Here is a 25,456-nt window from a genome sequence, read left to right on the forward strand (position 1 = left end):
GAGTAATAATATCGCTTTCGCTAATGTTGATATAATTTATTATAAATGCAAATGATTTCAGACACAAAACCAATAGCAGAATTTCACTGTTCTAAACGAATACTCTAACATCCAAAAGCATTATAAATAGGGATTTAGCCAAACAAAATAGAAAGAGGAAGTTTGATATTATTCCCACAGGAGCAGAAGCTTTGTTGGAGAGTTTGTGTCATGTGGTGGAGAACAAAGTCATTGTCTTAGCATGTTGTGACACAGAATCGATAAGGCCAGATCTACCGGTATCTTCCTCACAACATCCTGGCCTCATCTCCCCCGCCGAGCAGCGCTCAGCTCTCCAAGACTGCTAGAGCTGTCACAGGACGATGCTGCACAATTCAGCCGTCACAAGGCGCAACAGGGCGTCAGAGGCAGAGGGCACACTGGCGATGTGATGACTTGTTGGGGCGAGACAGATGGTTATTGGGGCTCTGAGCTTGCATGTGGTAGGGTAGGATTTGTGGGGGTTTCGTTGAAAGGGAGGAAGGAGGTGTCTTGGAAAACACTGAAGACACCAGGACTGAACCTCTTATGCCGGGGTCTTCAACGTTTTTCAGTCCAAGGACCCCCTAGCTGAGAGAGAGATGAGCAAGGACCGCCACTATATTGTATAAAATTGTGTTGCAGATTAAACCTTTTCATCGATGTCATGGATAGCTTCGTAGCTTCACTTGTTTGACAGAATTGTTTTCAGACATTTGACCTCAATACTTTGTAAACGTGACCTGTGGCTATGTACTTGGTCTGCTCTTTTTTCCCTCTACACCAAACTTCTTCACCGAAAATAGCCGATCTATAAGCTCACAGCTTGTAGATCTGCTATTTTCTGGCGAATGTTCCCACCAGCACAGGGATGCTAGGGTTCAAGTGGTTATGTGAAAAAAAGGTTCCTATCATTCAAAGATTTGGTGGCCCTCCTGTAGTAACTCTGAGGACCCCCTAGGGGTCCCGGACCCCCTGTTGAAGACCCCTGCTCTAGTGGATACCAAAAAAAGAGACCACATTCCATCGGTCACAGTGCAACCAAACACTGCCATAAGAGTCTTTAGACCTCCTTGCGCAAGGCCACGCGGATGCTACCGAAGACCTTGCCCAGGGCCTCGAAGAAGGGATCGCAGAAGGTCTGGATGCACAGGGAGTAGATGCGGCTGATGCACTGCGACTCGATGAGGCAGCTCTTGATGCAGGGAACCACGGCCCAGATGTGACAGAAGGAGATGCAGGCGAACAGGAAGCCCCAGATCAGGGCCACGGGAATGCCGAAGATGGCCGACAGGATGCGGTAGCACCAGTACTTGGACAAAGTGAAGGTGGTGTAGCTGATTTTCCACACCCCGTCCAGGCTGTGTGTGCCGTCGGGTTCTGCGATCACGTCCTCAAACTCCACCTGGAGAGAGAAGTACAGAACAGGTTGTCATACAAACCTGAAATTTAAGAAATGTGTTGTGAGGAGGGTCGGACTTCAGAGTCTGACCCTCCTCAATGCTCCATACCATATCTGCATGTGAGCACCCATCATGGTCGTAGAAGTGGAACTGTGAGTTACCGTTAACACAATGACACTTGGGTAAGTTCAACATTAGTTATTGAGTAATGACCAGGAATGAACTATTAGTGCATGATATAATTCACGATGAATTGACGTATGAGTTCATCATTAATTAAGCATTAATTACGCCTATGAATTTGCATGCTCAAGTAAAGTGTGACCCCCTTTGGGTTTGTATACTGCGGAGTCAGGAATAATTCGACTCTCCAAATGGAGGCCGTAAATTGTTCTTAAACTGCAGGATGTCAACATTGTACATTTAAGGATTACTCAAGACCCCCAAAACAATATACAACAGAATTTGCTTGTGGATGAAAGTAAACATCCACGACGACCTACATAGTGCCACAGGTCACAGACAAAGTCAGAGAGAGAAGGATGAGGCTGGCAGGGCACTGCGTCAGGCACCCGGAACTATAGTGGCAAACAAACTGACACTAGCCTATATGGGAGGCTGGGAGCCAACCCAGGACAAAGTCAGGAAAAGCAAGAAGCGCTGCACCTACATACCGTAGATGCACTGTGGCATGACAGTTTAGCTAACAACATTGTAGCCTTTGCAGTAGAGCTCCACATAGACATAGAAAGGTAGACGCCTCCTTCGGCTAGGGGGCGTATGCATTGAGCAACTAAGGGAATCTTCATTGCTTCCGTGTTCATTGCTTCCGCGTGCGTCACACATAGGGAAGTCGGTAAGCCAATCAGAGGCAGGTGGGGGCTGGTCTTTATGTATGCAGCCTGTAAGAACAGCTGAACAGCGCAACATCGCGAAACTGGCTCTGTTGAATTGAATTGTGGTCCTTGGATAAGTCACGGAAAAGACACGCTGTGATTGGCCAGTAGTCACTTTGACTGATAGCGTTCCCTTGAGTTTTTCCAGGAAGTCCGAACTAGAACTTTTGCACATCGCTCCAATTAACTGCAGAGGCGAACGAGGCATCTAGCTCTTTATATCTGTGGAGCTCCAGACCAATGGTGGGAAAAGTAGGCCTACTCACATTTCTTACTCAAGTAAAAGTACCAATATTGCAATGTGGAAATACTCTGTTACAAGTAGTAGTCCTGTATTCAATTTACTTTTGTTGTTGTTGTTGTTGAAAATAGCAGTTCTACTTGTAGATTGGTTATTTTCAAAAGGCCGAAATGTTTATAGGGCTGAAGGGGCTAAAGTATGTTTTGTAACAATTATCTAAATCTACAATGTAAGTAACTATACCAAAGTTGTCAATTAATTGTGAGTAAAAGTAAGCCTATATTTGCCTCTGAAATTTAGTGGAGTAGAAGTAAACGTATAGAAATTGGACATACCCGTAATTGCCGGACTATAAGCCGCGGCTTTTTTCCTATATGTTTTGAACCCTGCGGCTTATACAACGGTGCGGCTTATATAAAGACTTTTACAGCTAACGGCCAGGTAGTTAGTTTTACAATGGTCTTTAACAATGGATTTATATATAGATTTATACAGCTAACTGCCACCAGGGGCGCTCTAGCGGGAAGCAGGAGGGACACCTGCGGCTTATAGTCAGGTGCGGCTTATATATGTAAACATATGTTTTTGTTCTAAATTTAGCTGGTGCGGCTTATATTCAGGTGCGGCTTATAGTCCAGCAATTACGGTACTCAAAAAATACCTAAAATTTTTACATTTAGTTACTTTACACCACTGCGTGATTTCTCATTTTATTGTAAGCTGAATTACTATTATACCAACATGCCTCGTACCTATGTCTACTATGTTATATTACTGCACTGAATTACTAGGCTACTACTAGGCCTGCTGATGTTGATGGACTGTCTATGTCTTGTGCTGTTCAATTAAAAACAGCCTGGTGAAGGTAATACTAATAATGCTGCCTTTACTTTATTATAGCGGCACAGTACAGGACAGCACATTTACACAGATGTCTGTTGATGAATAATGTATGGTCCAAATTGTTCCTGCAATTTATTTTTTAAACTTTTTTTTCTTCGAAACCTCCAAATGTCACAATGCGATTTGCATTTTGAATTTGATAATTAAAATAAAACAACCTGTATTGGATTGAATGCATTCTGATTCTCAACAAATATAGTTTTATGAGCACTTTTTAACAGCCTGCTCAGGGACTACAAATTAGGCGGGTGCAGATATGGTTTGACCCAAAAAAAATTGCAACAAAAGGTTTCTCAATGGTTTATTGTAGTATCAGGTGTACTTAATAACATATCAAAAGTCTACCAAAATCTGACCACTAGAAATGCATATTTTCAAGATGGCCGCCGCCAGTTCCTTAAAAGACCATTATTCCTTTATTATTCATCATAGACAAATATTTGTGGTGTCAAACCTCATATTTGGATGATCTAGGAATCCAATTAGCATATATAAATTATAGTCAAGTGATTACAAGTACAATTATGTTAAAACAGTTGGTTATAATAAGGTTATAAGCATATTTATGTAAAATTTTAAGATTTCCGAATGTAATTGGACGTTTCTCCTTTTCCCATGTGCCATAATGTCCAGTATTGATGATTTCAGTTATAATTAACATTTTGTTAAATCTTTCAGGAGATTTCTTTTGATACCAATAAGGAATAAATTAGTTATTACTGTGAGGTACTGTGAAATTAATAAAAACAGGGCGGCCATGTTATAGTCATTAAATATACACATTTGGGAACAAATTCCTTACCAAGAAATGTCTTCACCATTGTGTTTGATAAGGTGTCTAGTATCACATAATATATATATATATATATATATATATATATAAAATGAAATATAACTCCCCTAGGGGAACCTGTGACAGATGCTGAATTTTGTGGTGCTGCAACCTTATACAGGAAAAAATCTAAAGAATTGTAATTCTCACCTCAGTACGTAGCTTGTGATCAGTCAATCTAGAGTTTCTTCATGATTATGAATTAATTAAAAGCATTTGTTTTGCACTGAAACCACTGAGAGTCACAAAACTGTTACCTCTGGAGGGTCCCACCGGGGGGGAGTGGATGTGTGTAGCAGGGATAGAATGCACATTTGGCGGAAAAGGGAGCATGAGGGGTGAATGATGTGACGATCAGTGAGGGGGGCAGTGTGGGAGTGTAGAGGGGATGTGATGGCTCTCAGGTGGGTACAGGTAGGTTCTGATAGGTGTAGGTTAAGAGGGGGTCTGGAAGCCTGGGATATCCTGTGATGTTCCCTTACCCCCCTTTACATATTATCTGAAAATCTGGGCCATCGTGGGCTTGGAGAGGGAGTGGAGGTCACAACCTAGGTGTTTACTGGGTCTTGGCAGGAGTAGTTGAGGAGTGTGGCACGGATAGGGTTCAGATTGGCTTGTTGCAAATGTTTTTTCTGGAGCATTTTAGCAGTAAGAGTGCAGGTGGGACAACTCATGACACGCTGTGCTCCAAGTCTTCCCATCTAACCAACTTCAAGGCCAACGCAAGTCTGTGTCCTTGCTGCTATCTGACAGACAAGCATTGCTTTCTGCATACACCTCAGCTTTTTAACTGGAGAGGATAACAGCCAAGTACCCTCTGAGTCACATTGATAGGTCACTATGGGCTCCTGTTAATATTAATGGTCTTAGAAAAATAGCAAACAACCAGACACTGACTCTCCTGTGAGCCAGTAATAGGGAAACACCCGTCAGCCTGACACACAGCCGTGGTTTTACAACCACCAGCACTGGGAACCGGCCTTCCTCATTATCTGACTATACCCACCCAGTCACCCACAAGGGCCTATCATGACCCGAAGGGCCACTTGGAACCAGTGGGACTATCAGTAAGCCAGGTGACACCCCTGTCAGCCAAATGCATGATCTTAATTCCAATACCTTACTTGCCTCCTCCTCACTCCATCCTCCAGCGTGATCCAGTTTGTGTCAAATGCAAATTTGTTTTTGGAGGAGCTGTGAGCCTTCTCCACATAACAACCCAGCTGTCTGACACATCATAACTAATTGTAGTCTCACCAAAGTTACACTAAGCATGGAGCGTTTCTTAAAGCGAACCAAATTGTGAGGATGGAAGTTTGCGTATTGGCATTTGGCTATTGAACCACCACCACCAGGAAATGACACGCTCTATTCTCTCTTACCACCTATGGGCACTCGTCCTGGGCTTCCAAGTGCCCCACTACATAGCCCAATGGGACATATCTGAGACAGTTGTTGTTGTTTTTTCCACCTCTGACATGGGGGAGGATAGAACTCATGTAACTTTGCACTTCAGTGCTCCAAGAGCCCATGGAGCTATCAAGATACCCTTACGCCCACACCCACCTGAAGGTCCACTAAACTCTTAGACGAGAGCATGCTGTCTAAAAGTGGTCTAATAGTGGTATAGATTTGAAAGGTTTTTAGTCGTCTAAACTTAGACTAGACGACTAATAGACGTCTAATAGTTGTCTAAATATAGACGGTCTACATTTAGACGACTATTAGTCGTCTAGTCTAAGTTTAGACGACTAAAAAACTTTCAAATCTATACCACTATTAGACCACTTTTAGACGGCATGCTCAGTGCTAGGCCTTATCCACCACCTCTGCCTATAGGCACCCAGTAGACAATTACAGTAGGCTCAGACAGCTCTGTCCCAACCTCCATACTCACCAAAACCCCTCTTTGCACACTCATACTGTTCCTAGAATATACACCTTCCTAATATATCCGAAAGTTGTTTTGAAAATCTATTTAATGTTGTTCATGTTTTGCCCCTACAAGATGACACTGTGCTTGTCTGCAAGAAAAAGAAAAAATCTAGTATGTACAGTAGGGATGGAACTATGACATTTCAGTCTTGTTCAAGTGAAACACAAATGTAAAGAAATAACTATGTGGTATTTAATACATATTGAGTTAGGTAACTTGAAACGGTGGCCCTTTCACTGGGTTTTAATAGAGTCAAAGACACAATATTGGATTTTAGAATTATGTAATTGTATTTCTGCAATTTGGACAAGTCCAATGGATTCCTAGGCCACATAAACATAGGGTTTGACACAAAAAATACTTGTCTAGGGAAAATAATGAAGGAGTTAGAGTATTTTAATGAATGTTTGTCCATTCTGGACGCCATCTTGAAAACGACACCTTTCCAGTGGTCAGACTTTGGTAGACTTTTAGTATGTTATTAAGGACACCTAATACTACACAAAACAGTTGAAAAACCTTTTGTTGCAATTTTTTTGGGGTTAGGTGCTTTTTTTTCATAACTGCACCCGCCTAAATGGCTTCAGGCTAACTCTGGCTCATTACATGGACGTGAAAACTGACATGTTGATTAATGTGCACTGTCCCTGGTAAATAAATACATGAATAATAATTATGATGCATAATTAGTTAGTTAAAATGAGTTGTCAACATTTGACCTCTTCTATGTTTTAGGGGATTGCCAGAACAGATAATAATGCATAAACCCATGTGTTCAAAGTGTCAATCAGATAACACCTTGTTTTATTGGGCAACATCTTATCACAATTCAAATGGACTTGGAAAAATAAAGGCAAAGGCAAACGGAACCTTGAAAAGTGGGCTACAGAGAAAACCAGATTGTTAATTTATGTTAACTCATTTACTGTATTAACTATGGTACATGAAAATACTTAACATTGCAGTAAACTGTTACTGTACCGAGCAGTTGTAAATTGAATGTCAGGGTTAGGGTTATAGGTAGGCCTGGCCTACCCAACAACCCCTGAAATGCACTGATCCCTTTTAATGAAACCGCCTGTCCTGACAAACATTACACAGCAGCAGTACAATGACATTTTATTAATATCTTTGTGTACATGCCGTGCTGTTGTTGTGATATGTACCCATGGCAACAATCGACAGGATAAACACCCGTCTAGCTCTAAATAAGACATGCCAGTAATATGTGTGTCACTCCCTTCCACTCCATAAATAAACTCTGTGTTCAGCTCAAGCAGCACGAATAGATCTGCTACTATTTTTGGCATCTCCCCCATGCAGTAGCGTAGTAACCTATTCTTCTGTTTTACTTCTTACTATTTCTATGCATTTGATGTAATACCTCGTGTTTAGATTGGTTACTGTAAATCGCTCTGGATATGTGCCTAAATTGTAAGTTGTGTTCAAGTCCCCTTCTTTAAACATTTTCTCCACATGTGAACACAGAGTGTTAATCTTAAGTTCTTAACCACTTGAACCCTGTATACCAGGGCTACTCAACTTAAGGCCGCATAGACATGCCAAAGGGGCTACATGCGACCCACAAGCCTCAGGTTGAATAGCTCTGCTCTGCCTACTATGTAAACTATTACTTAGTTAATTGGGATTGGCTCTATACTTGGTCCGCTTTTTCACCCCTCTCTACACCAAACCACATCTTAAAAAAATAGCTGCAAAAATAGCCGATCTACAACCAGTATAAGCTCTTGTAGATTGGCTATTCCTGCCAAATGTTCCTCCAGATTAGGGATGCTGGGGTTCAGGTGGTTAAGCCAGTTAAGGTCCATGCATACTCCACTTTTAGGTGATAATGTAATCACCTTTTAGGTGGAAACGTTATCACCTAAAAGTGGAGTATGGATGGGCCTTTAGTGTAATAAAGGATGTTGAACCAAGCAATGGCACACAAACCTTCACCACATCCTCGTTGATCTGCTTGGGGTCTCTGTTGATCAGGTCAATCTCCTTGCTGTGGGGGTCCTGCTTTGGGATCTTCACCTCGTTGGTGTTGTACGCCTGGTATTGGTCCGCCATTGTGTGGTGGTGGCTGCCGTGTGTCCAACCTGTGGGGGCCTGCAGCTATAGGAAGAAGAATGGGAACGCTCAGGGCTGGTGGTGTTGGTGAGAGGCTGGCACACGACTGAGTAACACAGCTTCCAATCCCAATAGCAACTGCAGGCCTGTCAGAGACCCTCCGAAACCCCCTGTCTCTGTCACTGCACTGACGACACGTCTGAAATGCCAGTGGACAGCTGCTGCGAACGCCCTGGTGGAAATGTGGGCCCCCTCCCCACATTCCCAGCCCACCCCATCTACTCTCTCTACACACGCAGTAGCGCACATACACACACACACGCACACCACACACACACACACACACACACACACACACACACACACACACACACACACACACACACACACACACACACACACACACACACACACACACACACATTTACTTGCTTACTTACTTAGTCATCTCTCACGCATGCACGCAACATGCACTACAATAATGCACATTGACAGGAGAAGAGGCATGCCTTAAAGGGGGACCCACGGCTGTGTCACATTTCACACCGGCCCGTGGAGGCTGCAGGGGAAGAGTTTGCACGGTGGCACGATTTTCCACTGAAGGGTGAGGCAGCAGCACACAGAGTTACAGCAGCACGGATCCTACTGCTGTTTCTCTGGGGAAAAGAAATAGGGGGGAATGGATTTTGATCATGTGATTTCGTTTTCCAATTACATTATATGATTGATTGATTGATTGATTGATTGATTGATTGATTGAATACTTTATTAACATTTTTCAAAAACAAGCACAGGAAAGTACAGTTCAATACTGCTAAGAGGAGTTTAAATCCTAGAAAGCACTATTCCTTGTTTCCATTCTTTGTACTCAATTCATCAAAACATTTAATGACAGACAAAATATAATATACAAAACCATCAAATAAACGAGTTCTTATTACAGGTTCCGGATTGCAGCCACCTGTAAGTGCTCTTTTAGAACGGTTTTGAAGGATATAAAATGGAATTTACTCAACACTGTATGTCACTGTCGGGTGGAAACTGTTCCTTTTTTTTTATTAGAATTCGTTTTACTATAAAATAGTGAAAATGGGTTAGGGTTACATTGGCTCTGTGCCGTGTTGGGAGCTCGTAGATCTGCTATTTTCATGATGAAGTAGAGCATTAATTTACGAAGAAACACTGTGCGCATCCTAATTCTTGAGATGTGTGCTGCATGTCATTATTTCAGTGTGAAGTACTCAGCACAAGCATACAAATGAACATATTGTAGATCAGGCACAATTCACCCAATAGTGTCACATTTCCATTCACATTCTTTGCCCACAGCAGCAGCTAAGGAAATGTTTGTTTGGGATGCAGTTTGTTGACCTTCTACCAGTAACAGCCTACTTCCAGTTATGCCTTCGATGGAGAATTCCTCCCATGACACTGACGGTTTCAGTTAGCAAACAACCTCACCGTGGGTCTGTCTTCAATCCAAAGACCTGCACTGCAATTAAATTAATCTATGAAAGACTCACTTTTCCTTTGTCAACCGACCTCTTGCCTGTGGGCAGCGGGATATAGTGTGTCATTCTCTAAATAAAACCTTTATTATATTATTATCCATGTGTGTGTCAGTGATGCTTAGTGGGAGAAGCAAGGCCATGAATCATTTGAGACTGATGCAATGTATGAAGTGTATTACATGCATGTCTGTTCAAGGGTGAACAAAAAGGGCCACATTATCACCATAGTGTAGTAGCCTATTTATGGCATTTTCATCAAAAACGTATTTTCCTTTGCCATGACTTCAAAATAATTCATGATTTCTCTCAATTCTGCACAGTAGACAAACTTTTTGTTCCCATACCATAACGTTGCAGGTCTGAAATATGTTGTAGCACTACAGTATGTCCGTTTCGTGCAGGGATAATACCGTAAAACTTAATACTCCCTCAAAATAAAACTCTGATTCAACCTTCCTTAAGCTGTGCAGTTGTTCCTATCAGTCATAGCTTTTGGCGAGTAGCATTAACAAGCTCATAGCTGTAGTAGGCGGATGCTGTTATAGAGTGTAAAGAGTCTCAATGAACATATCATCAACCTCAACCCCCTGAGCTGTCTGTTGCTGTTTGTCTGTGATCAACACCACTAACAGCCCAGTGCAGCAAGGCGGTACGCTGTACTTAGAGGAAGTGCAACTGGAACGGTTTCGGCTCTGTGTCTCTCTCTGCCCTGCCCTGGTGGCATGAGACAGAGGGCCAGGGGAGGGAGGGTGTGGTGGGTGGAATGGGATCCAACCCAATTAGAGGGGTATTCTTGGTGTGGTGGTGGAGAAAGGAGAGGGCAGGATAGGCACTGCAGGAGAGAGGAGACAGAAATAACTCTTCAGGGAGGCACAGTATAGTGGACGGCATGTGTTCGAGCATTAAACTGAGAGTCTGCACCGGTTCCTGTCTTTTAATAATAATAATATAATAATAACTAGAACTGCACTCTGTCGAGGTGCCGACTTGCGCCATGTGCACAAGTAGGCCATGTATGGCCTACTTGTGCGCCAGCAGAGCGCCCCATGAGGGGCACTCACCACTGGCATCACCAGGAATGCTGGTCCCTCATTGGCTGTAAATGAAGAAGTTGACAGAAATGCTGGTCCCTGATTGGGCTACGTACGTACATACTGTACACAGCCGAACGCTGTATTTGCACTTGCACTCTGTCGAGTTGCCAACTTGCCTCTTGTGCACTCATGGCCATGTATGGCCTTCTTGTGCGCCAGCAGAGCGTGCAACTTGTGTCTTGTTATTTATATCAGGTCGCACTTGTTGGTGGTGACGTCACCAAGTAGGTGATGTCATCCTGTGTTTTTTCAATGGTTTTCCCATCGGATGAAGTAAACACTGTTTTTTCCAACGGTTTTCCCATTGGATGATGTAAACACGGATAAACACAGGACGCACAGATACACCGAACACTGTACTTGTGCACTCTAATGGATTTTGTTTAAAATGCACTTTACATTTGTAAAAATCCCAAAGTGCTACAAGGCAAATGCATAAACAAAGAATCATCACACCACTAAAAATATCAAAGAAACTGAACAAAACATTTACAGTAAAACATGAGGGCATAAATGCTTTGTTAAAAAGGTATGTCTTTTGTCCTCTCTTGAAAGAGTCAACCAACCTTGGTGCCGAGCACAAGGTCTGGTTGCCCATTGTATGTATGTAGGTTGGTCATTGGGTTTGCGAGTTGAGGGGTTGTGGGGAAACTAATGTAACGAGGTCAGACTTGGAAAAATTGTTCACAGATCCTTTTAAAGGAGGTCATCTGTGAACAATTTTTCCAAGTCAGTCTTCAGTCCACTGAAGGCACTTCACATTGCATGCCTCACATTCACCCCTGACATGCAACTATACGGTGGAGGCAGCAACTTAGGCATGGGAGGCACCAAACTAACTGGTCATTGGGAGGGGAGGACACTCGAACAACAGTTTAAAAAGTTGTTCTGAAAATATATATATTTTTCTGAACAGTCTTAGTAGCAGACATGATGAAGGCCAACAATGGCCGAAACATTGTGTACCCCTGTAATGACAGTTTAAAAAAATAAAATAATGAAACACTGAGGAGCAAAGCTGTTGTGCGGACCTTTATCTTTTCATATTGTGATAAATCGGTTGCTGTTGCTTTTGAATTGCTCCTTTCAAATGACTTTTGGCACTGATTTGATATACTTGCTACTGATACTATTTTATGCGCTTCATATATCCTCTTCCCTCAGGGTGAAGATGGGCACCCTAGTGAAACTGGAATTTTTTTTACAATACAATGCAGAGACACCTGAGTGGTTAAGTGAAAGACCTTTACAAAGCCATCCCTTTTCATTATGAAACGACCAATAGCTGTCATGATCGAAACTGAAAACATAATTCATATAGCCTAAAGAAGCCAAGTGGCAAACCAACAGAGGTTTCAACCACTTGCAGCCTTTAAGTAAGACCTATATTTAGCTGTGCAGTATGTTCATTCACGCCACGGCTCAGGAGATAGTTGTCTTAACTGAAACTTTATTCTCAAACATCACATTTACTGGTAAGAGTGGGTGAAATACTTATAAGAAATAAGAACTTAAGAATGTATAAGAACTTGTCGTGTGACGCTGCCTGGCGTCATCGTGTTCTCCAAGCTCGGCGCTCAAATTAATCATCACTCTCCAGTCTCCACCCTTATTTAGAACTCATTAGGACCACATTAAGGGACAAATTCACAATAATGTGGTATTTCCAAATAGTATAGGTTGTGACTAGTACACCTTTCCTGTCAGATTCGATCTCAACCTTTCAAGTAACAATGTTCTGGTTAAGCAGTATTAAAAGTGACTTGGCAGTGTTTTCCTATAACATTAACATTATTATTATTATTTTTTTTAAGAATACATTTTTATTTAGTCCAATCTGTATGGTAGACTAGCCACATTACAGTTTGTGAGACAGTGAAGATTTCTGCTGAATTGGATTTCATTTAATTCATGTACAATTAATTCACACATACAAATATCAGATTATTGTATCAACAACAGACATTTAATGTGATTTTTTTATTCAACATATTTACAAAATTAAATCATTGTCTTAGCCAGGCAAAATGTCGCCACAATCTTTTCATGAAAGGCAGATAAAGAAAAAACGTAACGCACAAGTCACCCTATCAGTTTCCCTTCACTTCTGTTAGTATAAATAAACGAATTGATTTGCACTGTGTGGGAAACAAAAACAACGTGACGCCAGCCGGAACCAACGGCTAGAATACCAGGTTTTCCTCCGTGGTGGAAAGTCTGGTGATGTGATGTTAGGTTGGGATCCTTTAGGGTTTTAACGATTCCGATTCCTGAACGATTCCTAGGGGGTTCCAAATTAACCCTTACAGGACTGTAACTCTGAGAGTGTTACAGGTCTGTTTGGTTGACATTTGTACACTCTCAGAGTTATGCTGGTCCTTGAAATTAAAAAGTATGATTAGAGAACCACTGATATTAATTGTATAGCAGACATACAAGTCCACATACCACCAGCACTGACAGTGTGATAGAATTCGGTTCCGGAAGTGGATCCAAAAGTGATGGAACCCATTCCGGTTCCTCAGTGTTATATTAGCCTATAGCCTACTGGTGACACCTTTACTAGTCTTTAGCCAGGCGGACGTCGATGCCTCTGCAGCACTTTCCCATGCTACTGAAGAAGGGACCGATGGCTATGTTCAACACACTGCTCCAGATAGTCTGTATCCAGTTCATGTTAATGAGACAGAGCTGAAGGCAGGGCATGATCAACCTATAGAAGACAAAAACAAAAACACTTCAGTTTAGTTGGCATGTGCTGCTGACATTTTTACCATTGAGCTAATAGCCTGCATGCACAGGGGCGCTGGAAGTGGGGTGCTTTTCTTTTTTTTTTAAATAAGCCTATATATATACACACACACACACAGAGCTATATTAAAACAATAATGTATTTGACTTTGGGGAATAAAATATGTTGAAAAAAGGTATTTGATTATCACATGGTGACCTAATCACATGGTCACCTTGCCACTTCCGGTCAGAAGGGAAGTCAAATTTAAATCCCGCTTTGATGGCACACCAAAGTCTATTTATTTGAGAACTAGAAACTGTCTATAGGCTCATTGTTGCAAACTAACACTGTTGTATATGGGGAATAAAAAACAGTAGAAAACGGTTACAAAAATAATACCAGATTTTGTAGTGTGTGCGTGAGTGACTGTGTGTGTGCATGCGTGCTGTGTGTTGCACTGTGTGCTAAAATAACTAGTAACTATATAGCTCCTTGTAACACCGTTGTGCGGGGAATAAGCACCCGAAACCGTAATAAAAATAACCCAAAACCGGATAGAAAACGTGAATTTTTGGCGTGCGGCCTTCATGAACTCCTCCAGGCTCAGCTCCCCTTGGGATTTGGGAGTTCCAGCGCCCCTGTGCATGCATGCTTGCTCAGGGGATAAATTGAATCTTGACCATCAGGTCCAAATTTGTGTCAGATCCTGTATCTAGGTGAGACATGACCTTTGACACCATCTAAATCAGGGGCGTCAATTGGGTATGGCAGGGGTATGCAGCTGCCATACCCTGGGTCCAGGGGGAAAATATAATTAATTTTATAGTTATATAGTTACTTTTAAATATAAATCCATGAATGTCTATTTGTCTATCTGTGCTGGTTATTATGTTGTTAAATTACAGTAAAATAACTACAAATGCAAACTTTAACAAAATTGTGACTTTAACAAGGTATTATAGTAATTGTATTCTCCACACTTTTATTCTTGACTAGATGGTATATTCCCAGGTTCCGTAGGTCAGCTGCACAGGTGCAATGCATTATTGTTAATTGTGGCACGTTAAGTTTAGCTGCACTTGAACAACTGTTCCAGGCTGCCATATCAGAAACCGTAGTAACCTGGGGGGGGGAAATAAAATGTACTTCTTAAAATAAATGTATCATGCCTGTTGCTAAGGTATGGCAACATGACTGGTGTCTTGCACGCGCGCAAAGGCGCGTGTGCAAGACACCAGTCATGTTGCCATACCTTAGCTTTTTCTGAACTGACGCCACTGAAAATGTCTCAATAGAAGAGCAGGGAGACTAAATACAACCCCCCCCCCCCCCCCGAAAAAAAACACGGCCTGCTCACGTATAGGAGGGTAATATGAGTCACCAGAAAAAATAATGGGTGTTTTTAATGAATCTATCATGGTTAAAATGAAGTTTGAAGTTACAATGGGTGTGTGTGGGGAGAGGCCCTGGGCCTGGAGGGCCTGGTAACATTTACATCAAATATCTAAATATTCAATCAAGCAAATTAAAAACTGTTCAGGGTGTTCATAAAAGCCTGATTATATGATAAAATTACCAAAAAAAAAAATTGAAAGTGAAATATCCCTTTAAAGTGAAGATAATGTGAGTACTTTTTCCACCACTGGAACCAGATACAAAACGACTGTACCAGATGTGCAGGCAGCTGAGCACAGCGAAGAGGACTCCTGCCAGCAGCGAGACAGGCACTGCCAGCAGCAGGGAGATGAGACGGTAGCACCACAGCCTGGAGACCTCGAACAGGGCATGGCTCCACAGCCACACTCTATCAAAGCTCCTCACCGAGGGAGGCTCCGCTATCACGTCCACAAACGTAACCTCAGGAACCACAAAAACAATATGCTTCACTGCATGGGACTGGCTTTGAGCTAGCTGTGTGGCTGTTAAAGGACGACTTCACCACTTTTCAACTAATCTTCATATAATTGGTCCTCACTAATGTTTATGAAAAATAGCACAATATCTTTCTACTCGGCCTATGTCTCTTGGGAGGCCTGTGGGCAGTTAAGAAACCCGCCTACCAGTGACATCATCAATGGGGAATCCAAGCTAATAGAAACTGCAGGCTTTCTATTCCTGAAAATGTACTATGCTATAATGGAAGCCATTGTTCTCATGATAATAAAGATCTAAATATATATTTATTGGTCCTAGACAGCAGATTCTTTTTTTGCGTGGGTATTTTATCAAGAACATTAGAGGACCAATAGATACGTTGAAAAGTGGTGAAGTCGTCCTTTAAAAGAATGATTCAATATAATGCCTAGGCCTACTGGTGCCGTGTGTGTATACAGGAGCAAATGTAATTCCAAAGACGGCTTCCAGCATGACAAATCACAATTTAGGCATTTAACAGGCGCTCTACAGTATCCAGATAGCGACTTACAGTAAGCAAGGTAAACGCATGCATCAAATGCACAGAGACATTGCCTCAGTAATCAATAGGATACACTACTGTTAGTTCTAAATGCAGGCTAAAGGAAAAATATACAATATTATGCATGCCTATTTCCACTTGAGGTCAGTATTGTGTAACATTTCTGAGTGCAACTAGTGTGTGTGTGTGTGTGTGTGTGTGTGTGTGTGTGTGTGTGTGTGTGTGTGTGTGTGTGTGTGTGTGTGTGTGTGTGTGTGTGTGTGTGTGTGTGTGTGTATGTGTGCGCGCGCGCGCGTGTGCGCAGTGGCAGTTTTTAGCGCTATAGAAGACAATGCAATCGCATGGAGCCCAGAGGCAGAGGGGGGCCCCCTGGGCTGCCCAACCAATCAATCCAATCGGTATTGTGTGTGTGTGTGTGTGTGTGTGTGGGGGGGGGGGGGGGGCATCTTTAAGACACCCAACTCGACCCCAAGAAACGCGTGTGTGATGCAGTGGGGGGCTACAACATTCTACTTTGCTTGGAGCCCCATGTTTGTTAAGTCCGCCCCTGTGTGTGTGTGTGTGTGTGTGTGTGTGTGTGTGTGTGTGCGTGCGTGCGTGCGTGCGTGCGTGCGTGTGCGTGTGTGTTTTAACCTATAAGATACCTTCAGAACCTTGTTGACTCCTTTGGGATCCCTGTCCTGGACCAGGGGCCTGGTGTCATCCTCACAATGCATCTCCAGCTCAACATCGGTCTGTTGTTCTCTGACTTCTTTCTCATGTGGGAAGATGTGAGAGGACCACAGAGTGCCCTGGTCCTCCAGCTCCTCTGTGTCCTCCAGGTTGAGTCGTGTCTCGGCCGGCGTGTCCTCCGTTGCCATCGTGTACAGTATGTATGTGCCAGTGCCTCCCTCGGTGGAATTGTGGAATTAAACAATGGAAGACGTGCAGCCAAAGCCACAGACCATATCCCTCCCGTGTGTGTGGACAGAGTCCTTCCCCAGGCTCAGGGGCGTCACAAGGGGGAAAAAGTGGGACTGAGTTACTAGGGCCCAAGGTGGAGGGGCCTTAATTATTTTATAATTTAGCTTTTGAAAAATAGCAGATCTACAAGCTCACAGCGCGGCACCGAGCTTGTAGAGCTGCTATTTTTGAAAAAGTTGTGAAAATGTGTGCAAATCTTTGAATATATTTATTTTTTAACATAACATTTTGAGATGGGGGTCCGTGGCCAAATACATATCATTTGGGGGTCCTTCACATGAAAAAGTTTGAGCACCACTGACAGGTTTTTCAAAAAGGATTTGAAATATTCAAAGACTTTTGAATTTTGAATTTTCAAGATTTTTCAAAAATAGCAGATCTACAAGCTTGCAGCGCGGCACTCGGTGCCGCGCTGTGAGCTTGTATATCTGCTATTTCAATAGTTAAAGTACCAAGGGCCCAGCATTTGGCACGACACCCCTGCCCACTGTGCCCAGGCTTGTCCCTCATTGCACCCTGGTGGAACATAGTGCCCTGTTGACGGCTTTTTGCCCCCTTGTTGAGGAATGCCTTGATTGGCTTTTGCAGGCCGGTCACACTTTGACATGCTTCATGTAAGGGCAGTGGTGTAAAGTAACTAAGTACATTTACTTAAGTACCGTTCTTAAGTAACATTTTTAGGTATTTGTGCTTTACTTAAATATTTCCAATTTCCAATACTTTATTTCTACTCCACTGCGTCTCAGAGACAAATATTGTGCACTCCACTACAATTATTTGAAAACTTTACTATCTGTAGTTACTTTGTAGATTTTGATTATTATTGCAAAACATACATTAACCACTTCAGCCCAATATACATTTCGGCCATTTGAAAATAGCTGATCTACAAACTCACAATGCACCGTGAGCTTGTAGCTCTGCTATTTTCAAAAGATATTTATAAATTTTTATACATTTGAAAACTTACGAAATTGGACATTCTGCATAATGAGTATTTTGGTACTTTAAGTACATTTTGATACCAGTACTTTTGTACTTTTACTCAAGTACATTTTGAATTCCAGGCTTTTACTTGTAACAGAGTATTTCTACGTTGCAGTATTGATACTTTTACTTAAGTAAAACATTTCAGTACTTTTTACACCACTGTGTATGGGGCTCTTAAGACCTGTGTGAGAAATGAGCTAATAATAATGGCTGGCAAGTGAAGGTCGACTCATCGTCCAATAGGAGACTGAGAATTAACCCGTGTTATTGTTACTAAGGTGGTGGTGACAACAATATCATTGACAACACTATGATAATAAGGGTTATAATTATAATGATATGCTGGTTGACATTTTCTTTTATGAATTGGTGTAAATAATGTAAAACCACAACATGATCCATATAGTGTGGTTCACCACAGAAGTTCAAAAATACATTGCCAGGCATCTGGTATTACTTTAGAACTTCAGTGCTGCAGTATTGTACATGCAAAACAGATCTAAATTCAAATTTGTGGATTTCATCTCCATATTGCATACAGTATAGGCTACATTTTGTATGTTGCATTTTGAATTTGATCTTATTAAAGTTAACCTACATTACTGTAGTGTATACTATACAGTCTTGTTTAAGTTTCTATATCTATGTTATGTACACCCACCCACTCACTGAGGACAAATTACTACTGAATTCTCTGTCTGGCCATTGAACCGAATCTCATTCTAATGTACGTCACTTAATAAATCGCTGTAGTAAATTCATGGACCAAATCTTACTTTACACCCAGTCATTGAGAAGCACGTGAAAAGACATTTAGCTGACCTCATTTCTCCACTTTATGAAAATGTCTAGAACCCACTTGTTCAGAGATGTCATGAGGGAATACTAAGTTGTACAGCGCACTCTGTTGGCCAAAGGCTTGTGTCTGTATTTGGTTTAAAGAGCTACATGCATTCATGATGGCATTTTCTGCAGGGGGGAGTTTCCCCAGTTGGACGTAGTGCGTTATTCCAACCAATTCCTTTCCCCTCCATCAGGCTGGCCAGGGGGCATGTTTTTTTGTGATTGTACCACCCTATGCAAACTCCACACAGAAAGGCCCTTTCTACCAAGCCCACCTATGGGCACTTATGACATGGAGGAGAGACCATGCCCCCAGCGTCCCCGGCAGGAATCGAACCCAGGACCTTCTAGCTGTGAGACAACAGCATTACCGACTGCTCCACCGTGCCCCCACAAGCTTATTGGCACAACAACTAGACATTAACGGCATAGCTTTCATGTGGATATAACTGGTATCAAGTTGATTATTGATGAGAGTGTATCTTATGGAATAAAAAAAAGAAAGAAAAAAGACATGAGTGGAGTGAAATATATACAACAGTTATTAGTTCTGACCAAGCACTTGGTTGAAGAAGGCTCTCTATGTCTGTTTCAATGCCTGTGGCATTGTGTGATAACTGCAGGAGTTAGGGGAGTAGTTCACCAAAAGAAAATCTTATTTTCTATCAGTTACACATCCCATGAAGCCTTGAATTCAGTTTTTGTTGCATTCCTAAGCCAATAATTTGATGACCGGTGGAGTCTGGGGTTGGGGTCATGGTATTGACTCTGACCCGATCATCACATTGTTTCCTACATTTTGTATTTAATTATCATTATTTCAAAATATTTTCAAAAAACATTCCCAAAAAAGCAAAATCTTTCATGAATTAAAAACAAAATTAATGCAATTTTCTTTTTCAGTAATGACATAAAGAAATAAAGGAAAAATCTAAGAAATTCCATAAATTAGAAAACAAATGTTTAAGAAGTAGTGAAAATAGCAGATCTGCAAGCTCGCAAAACACGGCACAAAGCAACACGTTGTGTGCTTGTAGATCTGCTATTTTCACTAGTTTGGGTCCCGGGCAAACATCTAATCTCCCTTTCGGGTCTCGACCTGAAAAGTTTGGGAACCACTGTACTGAACAAGATTGCTCCACTCGGTACAGGCAGTCTCTCTCACATTGTGCGCCTGACTCATTTTAAAGTGATGAAAAAAGTCATGCATTTGTCATACATTAACACATGGAATATCCTGTATACAGAAACGTTGAGATTGAACACTCGGTACTTAAACATACGGTACAATGCCAACGAGTATGAATGTAGTGGCCCGTGCACACAGGGAGAAAAGGTTTAATTTTAGGCTCCAATGTCTTTTCTTTGTCTGATGTCTATCTTCTCATTCACCTGCCTATGCAACTCAGTGACCCATCCTCATCTTCATCAACTTTTCTTTCTGTCTACACCAAATCTCTTTTCCTAAAAATAGATCTACAAGCTCAGTCTCTGGCATGGAAATAATCAGTGAGTGCTGTGGCACAGGTAATAATGAAAGGCAATATTTTCATCTATTATGTATAATATACAGGCCTATATACTGTAAATGTGTTGTATTCCCAAACATATAAAACATGACAAAAATTGGTATTTCTTTGGCCTACTGGGAGGGTCCACAATGTTTTGCCACTGATTGTTTGCAAGATTCTGGACACACATACACACAGCCTCTTATAGGTGGTTAGCCACTAAGGAGCCATGCCACAAAAAGGATAACAACATATTAAGACATTTTAATTAGATGTAGTTGATTGGGTCACCTCCTCCATCACATCCATGTTATTAAACAAGATGGAGTCTAGTAGCGACGACGTGGCTTACCTGTGAATCTCTGACATCATGTTGATGACATCAGTTTTAGTTTGGTGGTGGATCTGAGATGATTCATTCTCAAAAACCTGTAAATTGTTCACCCTCAAAAAAATATTGACAAAATGTGAAAAAATATTCAGGAATTGACTTCCGTGGCCTGGCAGCCGTGTAGGCTAGCGGTTTTCGAGATTAGAGTATTTTAGACCACACTTTGCCTCTGACACTCCAGTTTATTTTTTTACTTTGACTCTTGCGTAGGGATGGAGCTTGAAATCCGAGCCCATTAAAAGCTTGATAACAAATTTATTGAGAGTCGGTATCGATAAGCTTTGGGCTTATCGAGCATAGCGGCCCATGAAGTAATCAAGGCAAGAGGCAATCAAGACATTATAACTGTACAATTCATAATAATAAAGCCATTTAACACTTATTGCACATTAATGAATGGTTGTTTTAATGATAGGCAAAATATTTGTAACTTTTAACATTTTCATCATATAATAATCTTACATGGTGGTCAGCCACAACTGGCCAATAAAAAAAGTTTCTATTTCTGTTCAGAATTTGTCGTCTCATCTCTTTCCACAAAATATTAAATTAGCTCAATAGTGGGCTCGATAAAATCCTGGATCAATAAGCAGGATCAATAAGATGCTCATTATCAATAAGAATCCATACTCTTGTGTCTTTGCCAGCCCTGTCGGATTCAATTTGTATGGTTGTTTGATCTCTGTCCCCATACCCAGTGATGCCTTTTGCTCTATGATTTGACTACCGTTCACCAATGGAATATACTCTTTTATTTTTAAGGCTGTGATCTGATGTTATCCCATTCTGCCGATAAATAAATTCCTATTCAGTGTCTGACGAACTGATGTTGAGCTGTGCAAATCCCAACAGTTTGACATCATTGGGTATTACAGGCTCATGCGAGTCTGAGCCCGACTCCAGTTTGAAGGTCACATTTCTGTTGTTATGGGGATCATCGATGATCTTTTGCAAATTGGAAGCGACAACAGCTAAGTCTTTACCATCGACCAGACCGGCTGAGACCAACTCATGAGCCACCCCGTCAGCAGAGTCTCTGCCAGGCATGAACTCGAATCGGATGTCGTTGAGCTCCTTCTTGGGGTTCCTCAAGGTCAGCACCAGGCTGATGGGGACATTGGCGCTCGGCGCTGCCAGGCCCTCTGCAGTGGATTCAAGCGAGTGACTCACTGTCTGAGTAGGGGCCTGTGGTACATTGGCGCTCGATGCTGCCAGGTCCTGTGCGGCTGGTCCGAGTGAGAGACTCAGCGTCTGAACGGGGCTCTGTGGTGTAGCCTCTCCACCTGTCTGGCCAGCATTCACAATGCTCTCCTGGGCTGAGACAGATGGCTGAAGAACCGGAGTGTCAACTGTGGGAAGGAAAATCTCCAAATTCTGTGAGTCGTCCTTCACCCTCGGTGACCGCAGAGCCGCCACCGCAGCCTTCCCCTCCTCACTCTCCTCGTCCAGTTCGTCGTCGCTCCACTCCCATTCCCCGTCCTCCGTCTTGTGGAGAACGCCGCTGGACCCGGGTACGCGGCGCACCTTTTTTGAGCGATCCGACATTGTCGGTGCTTTCCTGAGCTTCTCCTCCAAGTACTCTCTGTTCTTGGCTTTTGTGAAGAACTTGTGCTTCAACAATTCAGCGGCAGTTGGCCTTTTCGCCGGCTCTTTCTGTAAACACAGGGAGATCATCTTCCTGAAGGACTTGCCATATTTCTTCACCATGTTCCTGTCTGTGATGCCCGTCTCCAGGCAGGGAGGGTCGTTCTGCAGCGTCAGCATCAGCACCTTCATGGGCGGGTATTTGTGATATGGCGCCGCCCCGGTGGCCAGTTCAATGGCCGTTATACCGAAACTCCAGATGTCAGCTTTGAAGTCATAACCCCGTTCCGGCTCCATGACCTCTGGGGCCATCCAGCACGGAGTTCCCACAAACGTCTTTCGCATTTTGTTTCTGTTGTCTCCAGCCGCCAAAAAGTCACTCACACCAAAGTCTGCAATTTGCACCATACCGTCATTGCCAAGGAGAATATTTCCACCCTTCAGATCCCTGTGAATCTGGCCATTTTTATGCAGGTATTCCAGCCCCTCCAACACCTCTCTTAGGATGGTGGCGATGCAGGCCTCATCCAAGACGCTGTTTATGTTTTCACCGCGCTTGACCGCATGCTTGATGACGTCCAACACAGAACCGCCGCTGAGCAGCTTCATCACCAGCCAGAGTTCATCCTTGACCACAAAGGAGGTGTAGTAAGAGACGATGTTCCGATGGTGACACTGGCTCAGAGATTGGCTCTCTTTCAGGAGTTCATCCATGCTGCTCTGACACTTCTCCAGGTTGATACGCTTGATGGCCACCTGCTCTTTTCTGGGCACACAGAACGCTGCTTGGACCACGGCCGTGGCACCGCTCCCTATCACCTCTTTGAGGACATAATCGTCCTTGTTGTTTGGCCAGGATTGAGGGCTCTGGTCCTCTGCCATCCCTTTTGTTGTTAGTACCACGTAAACTGCGTGGTTAAGCTCAGATAAGGACGTCTTCAAGGTTGATTGTATAGCGATCACCAGTCATCGTAGCAGCGAGGATCCTTGCTGCTGCTCAATACTCCACTGACCAGCACACCTGCTATATATATATTATGACCGATTTACAACGTCAATCGTGCCCAAATGTGGAGTTCACGTGGTTCCAGACTGTCCTCCAGGGTCTGACGTCAATCTGGCCCACAAATCGTTGCTGTTGGGCTGAAACCTCATATCTTCATATTTCAACTTCTTAGTGTGATTGCTATAGGCAACACACTATTGTATTCAGTCTGAGAATTTTTTTCCCAGCAAAGTGAACCTGTGTTTTGTAAACGTTCTGAGTAATGTTATCCGGGTTGGGGCGGCTGCACAACAGCTAAGTGAAGCTTTTGATCATTGACATCATCACATCTAATTTAAAAGTAAGACAATTTCCCAGCGAATACCTCCTGACTCACGTCACTGCAAAAAAACACTTAAAATTTCCCAGAATTGCATCTTTCTAGTTATTTGCGCAAATACTGCGTTCGGCTGCGTATGTATCGCCAGCGGTGATGCCAGTGGTGAGCGCACCTCATGGCGCACTCTGCTGGCGCACAATAGGCCAGAGGCAAGTTGGCACCTCGACAGAGTGCAGTTCTAGTTATGTTTTGTTTTTCTTTTAGTAAATGAATGCCCTACTTCATCATCATACAATTGATTGTTGCACAAAAGCAGCAAAAACTAGCAGATCTACAATCTCACAGTGCCTCACATTGTGTCGTGTATTGAATACTGAGTAAATGTACTTAGTTACTTTACTCCATTGTTTATTTATGAAGCGTGGATTGTTTTTATGGCATTGCGCCCCCTATGGGTGAGCTGTAGAAGGCCGAAGGCCGACCACCGCCAAATTTTCTTGTGCATACTGCCAGTAGATCAAGGAAGTAAATCCCCTATTCTTCACACATTGTGAATTGGCTAGCATTATGGGGATGCCATCTGTCAGTTTACTACAGCTATCCATTCAATAGTCCTGATACAAGTTAACAAACATGGGCAATAATTGCATTTCAGGAAAATAGCAAACATTTTATTGTTATAAGCCTTACACGTTATGTTTTTGTGTTCTTCACCAATAAGTACCAATAAGTACCATGACTGCCACCCAGGTGTGGAATTCCTTGACTACTTCCCTTAAAACATGTAGCTCGCTGGCCTCCTTCAAAACTGCCCTGAAAACTCACCTTTCAGGAGACCAGAGGCGGAGGTAGTTATCACTTCTCCCATAGACAGGCGAGAAGTGAGCACCCCCCCTCCCCCCTTACCTTAGCCCACCCCCTTGTTTCCCCTACCTTGTACATGATATAGGCCTAGTGTTTTTTTTATAGCTGTGATGATTTTTGAATGTTGTTTTTTTATTGCTATTTGTTATGTCCATGAATTGAAATCCAAGGACATCCGAAAAAGACTGTAAAAGGACTTATTTGGGATGCTCCTTTTAGGCAGGGTGTTTAACTGTACTTGTACTGTACTACTTTTTTTTTTAATTGTATTGACTATACTTGTACTGTTCTCCATTTTTGTCTAATAAAATACTCTATCAAAATCAATGTCACTTATTTTTACGCACGTGTACACACGCATGCACATGTTTTGAGAATGGAGATCTGCTATCTATTTTCAGAAAATTTTGTGCTTTGCCTGTGGTTCTCAACCAGTGATCCTTGAGGCGGTTCCAGGTGCTCCCCAGATAATGATGGAGAATAGGTAACCAAATGGACCCTTCAGTAGATCTTTAACTCTTGAGAGTTAAATTAGAGTAAAATTATTGTTTAACATCTTGCATTACTTAATTTACAAGAATTCTACGCAATTAGAGAATGTAGAAGAATTTTTATTTTGATCGTCTTTTATCTCTCCTATATGGCACCACATCAATACAGCATGGATCGAATTGTGGTCAAAATCGTATCCAACAACAACAGAATATAATGTACGTTTTGGGTCTGAGAGGCTAATGGCTCTATACTTGTCCATACCTTGCCCCTAGACCTTTTTGCCTTTTTTTTTACTATTTTGAAAAACATCTACAAACTCACAATGTGTCGATGTAGATCGACTATTTGAAATATTTTTAAATGTTTAAGAAGTTTAGGGATAAGGGGTAAGGCATGGAAAGATATGACTGTAAATCTCATGGTGGTCCGT

At 42.4% G+C, this 25,456-nt stretch overlaps 3 protein-coding genes across 3 annotated transcripts; all 3 read right to left on the reverse strand.

The window, feature by feature from the left end:
- Nucleotides 1–1,081: 1,081 nt before the first annotated feature.
- On the reverse strand, nt 1,082–8,305 carry cav3 (caveolin 3; the record flags this gene model as incomplete). Its single annotated transcript, XM_080727285.1, has 2 exons — nt 1,082–1,423; nt 8,183–8,305. 2 exons carry the CDS (start codon nt 8,303–8,305, stop codon nt 1,082–1,084), a joined length of 465 nt encoding a protein of 154 aa, XP_080583411.1.
- Nucleotides 8,306–13,472: 5,167 nt separating this feature from the next.
- Nucleotides 13,473–16,920, reverse strand: LOC308287050 (caveolin-2-like; the record flags this gene model as incomplete). The annotated part of the gene is made up of 3 exons (XM_080728171.1): nt 13,473–13,623; nt 15,314–15,501; nt 16,705–16,920. The coding sequence occupies 3 exons, from the start codon at nt 16,918–16,920 to the stop codon at nt 13,473–13,475; spliced, it is 555 nt and encodes a 184-aa protein (XP_080584297.1).
- Nucleotides 16,921–21,562: 4,642 nt separating this feature from the next.
- Nucleotides 21,563–23,224, reverse strand: LOC308287051 (serine/threonine-protein kinase OSR1-like; the record flags this gene model as incomplete). Its single annotated transcript, XM_080728172.1, has 1 exon — nt 21,563–23,224. The coding sequence occupies one exon, from the start codon at nt 23,222–23,224 to the stop codon at nt 21,563–21,565; it is 1,662 nt and encodes a 553-aa protein (XP_080584298.1).
- Between the last annotated feature and the right edge of the window lie 2,232 nt (nt 23,225–25,456).

This window comes from Nannobrachium achirus (assembly GCF_963921795.1).
Source record: "Nannobrachium achirus genome assembly, chromosome: 6".
Lineage (NCBI taxonomy): Eukaryota > Metazoa > Chordata > Actinopteri > Myctophiformes > Myctophidae > Nannobrachium > Nannobrachium achirus.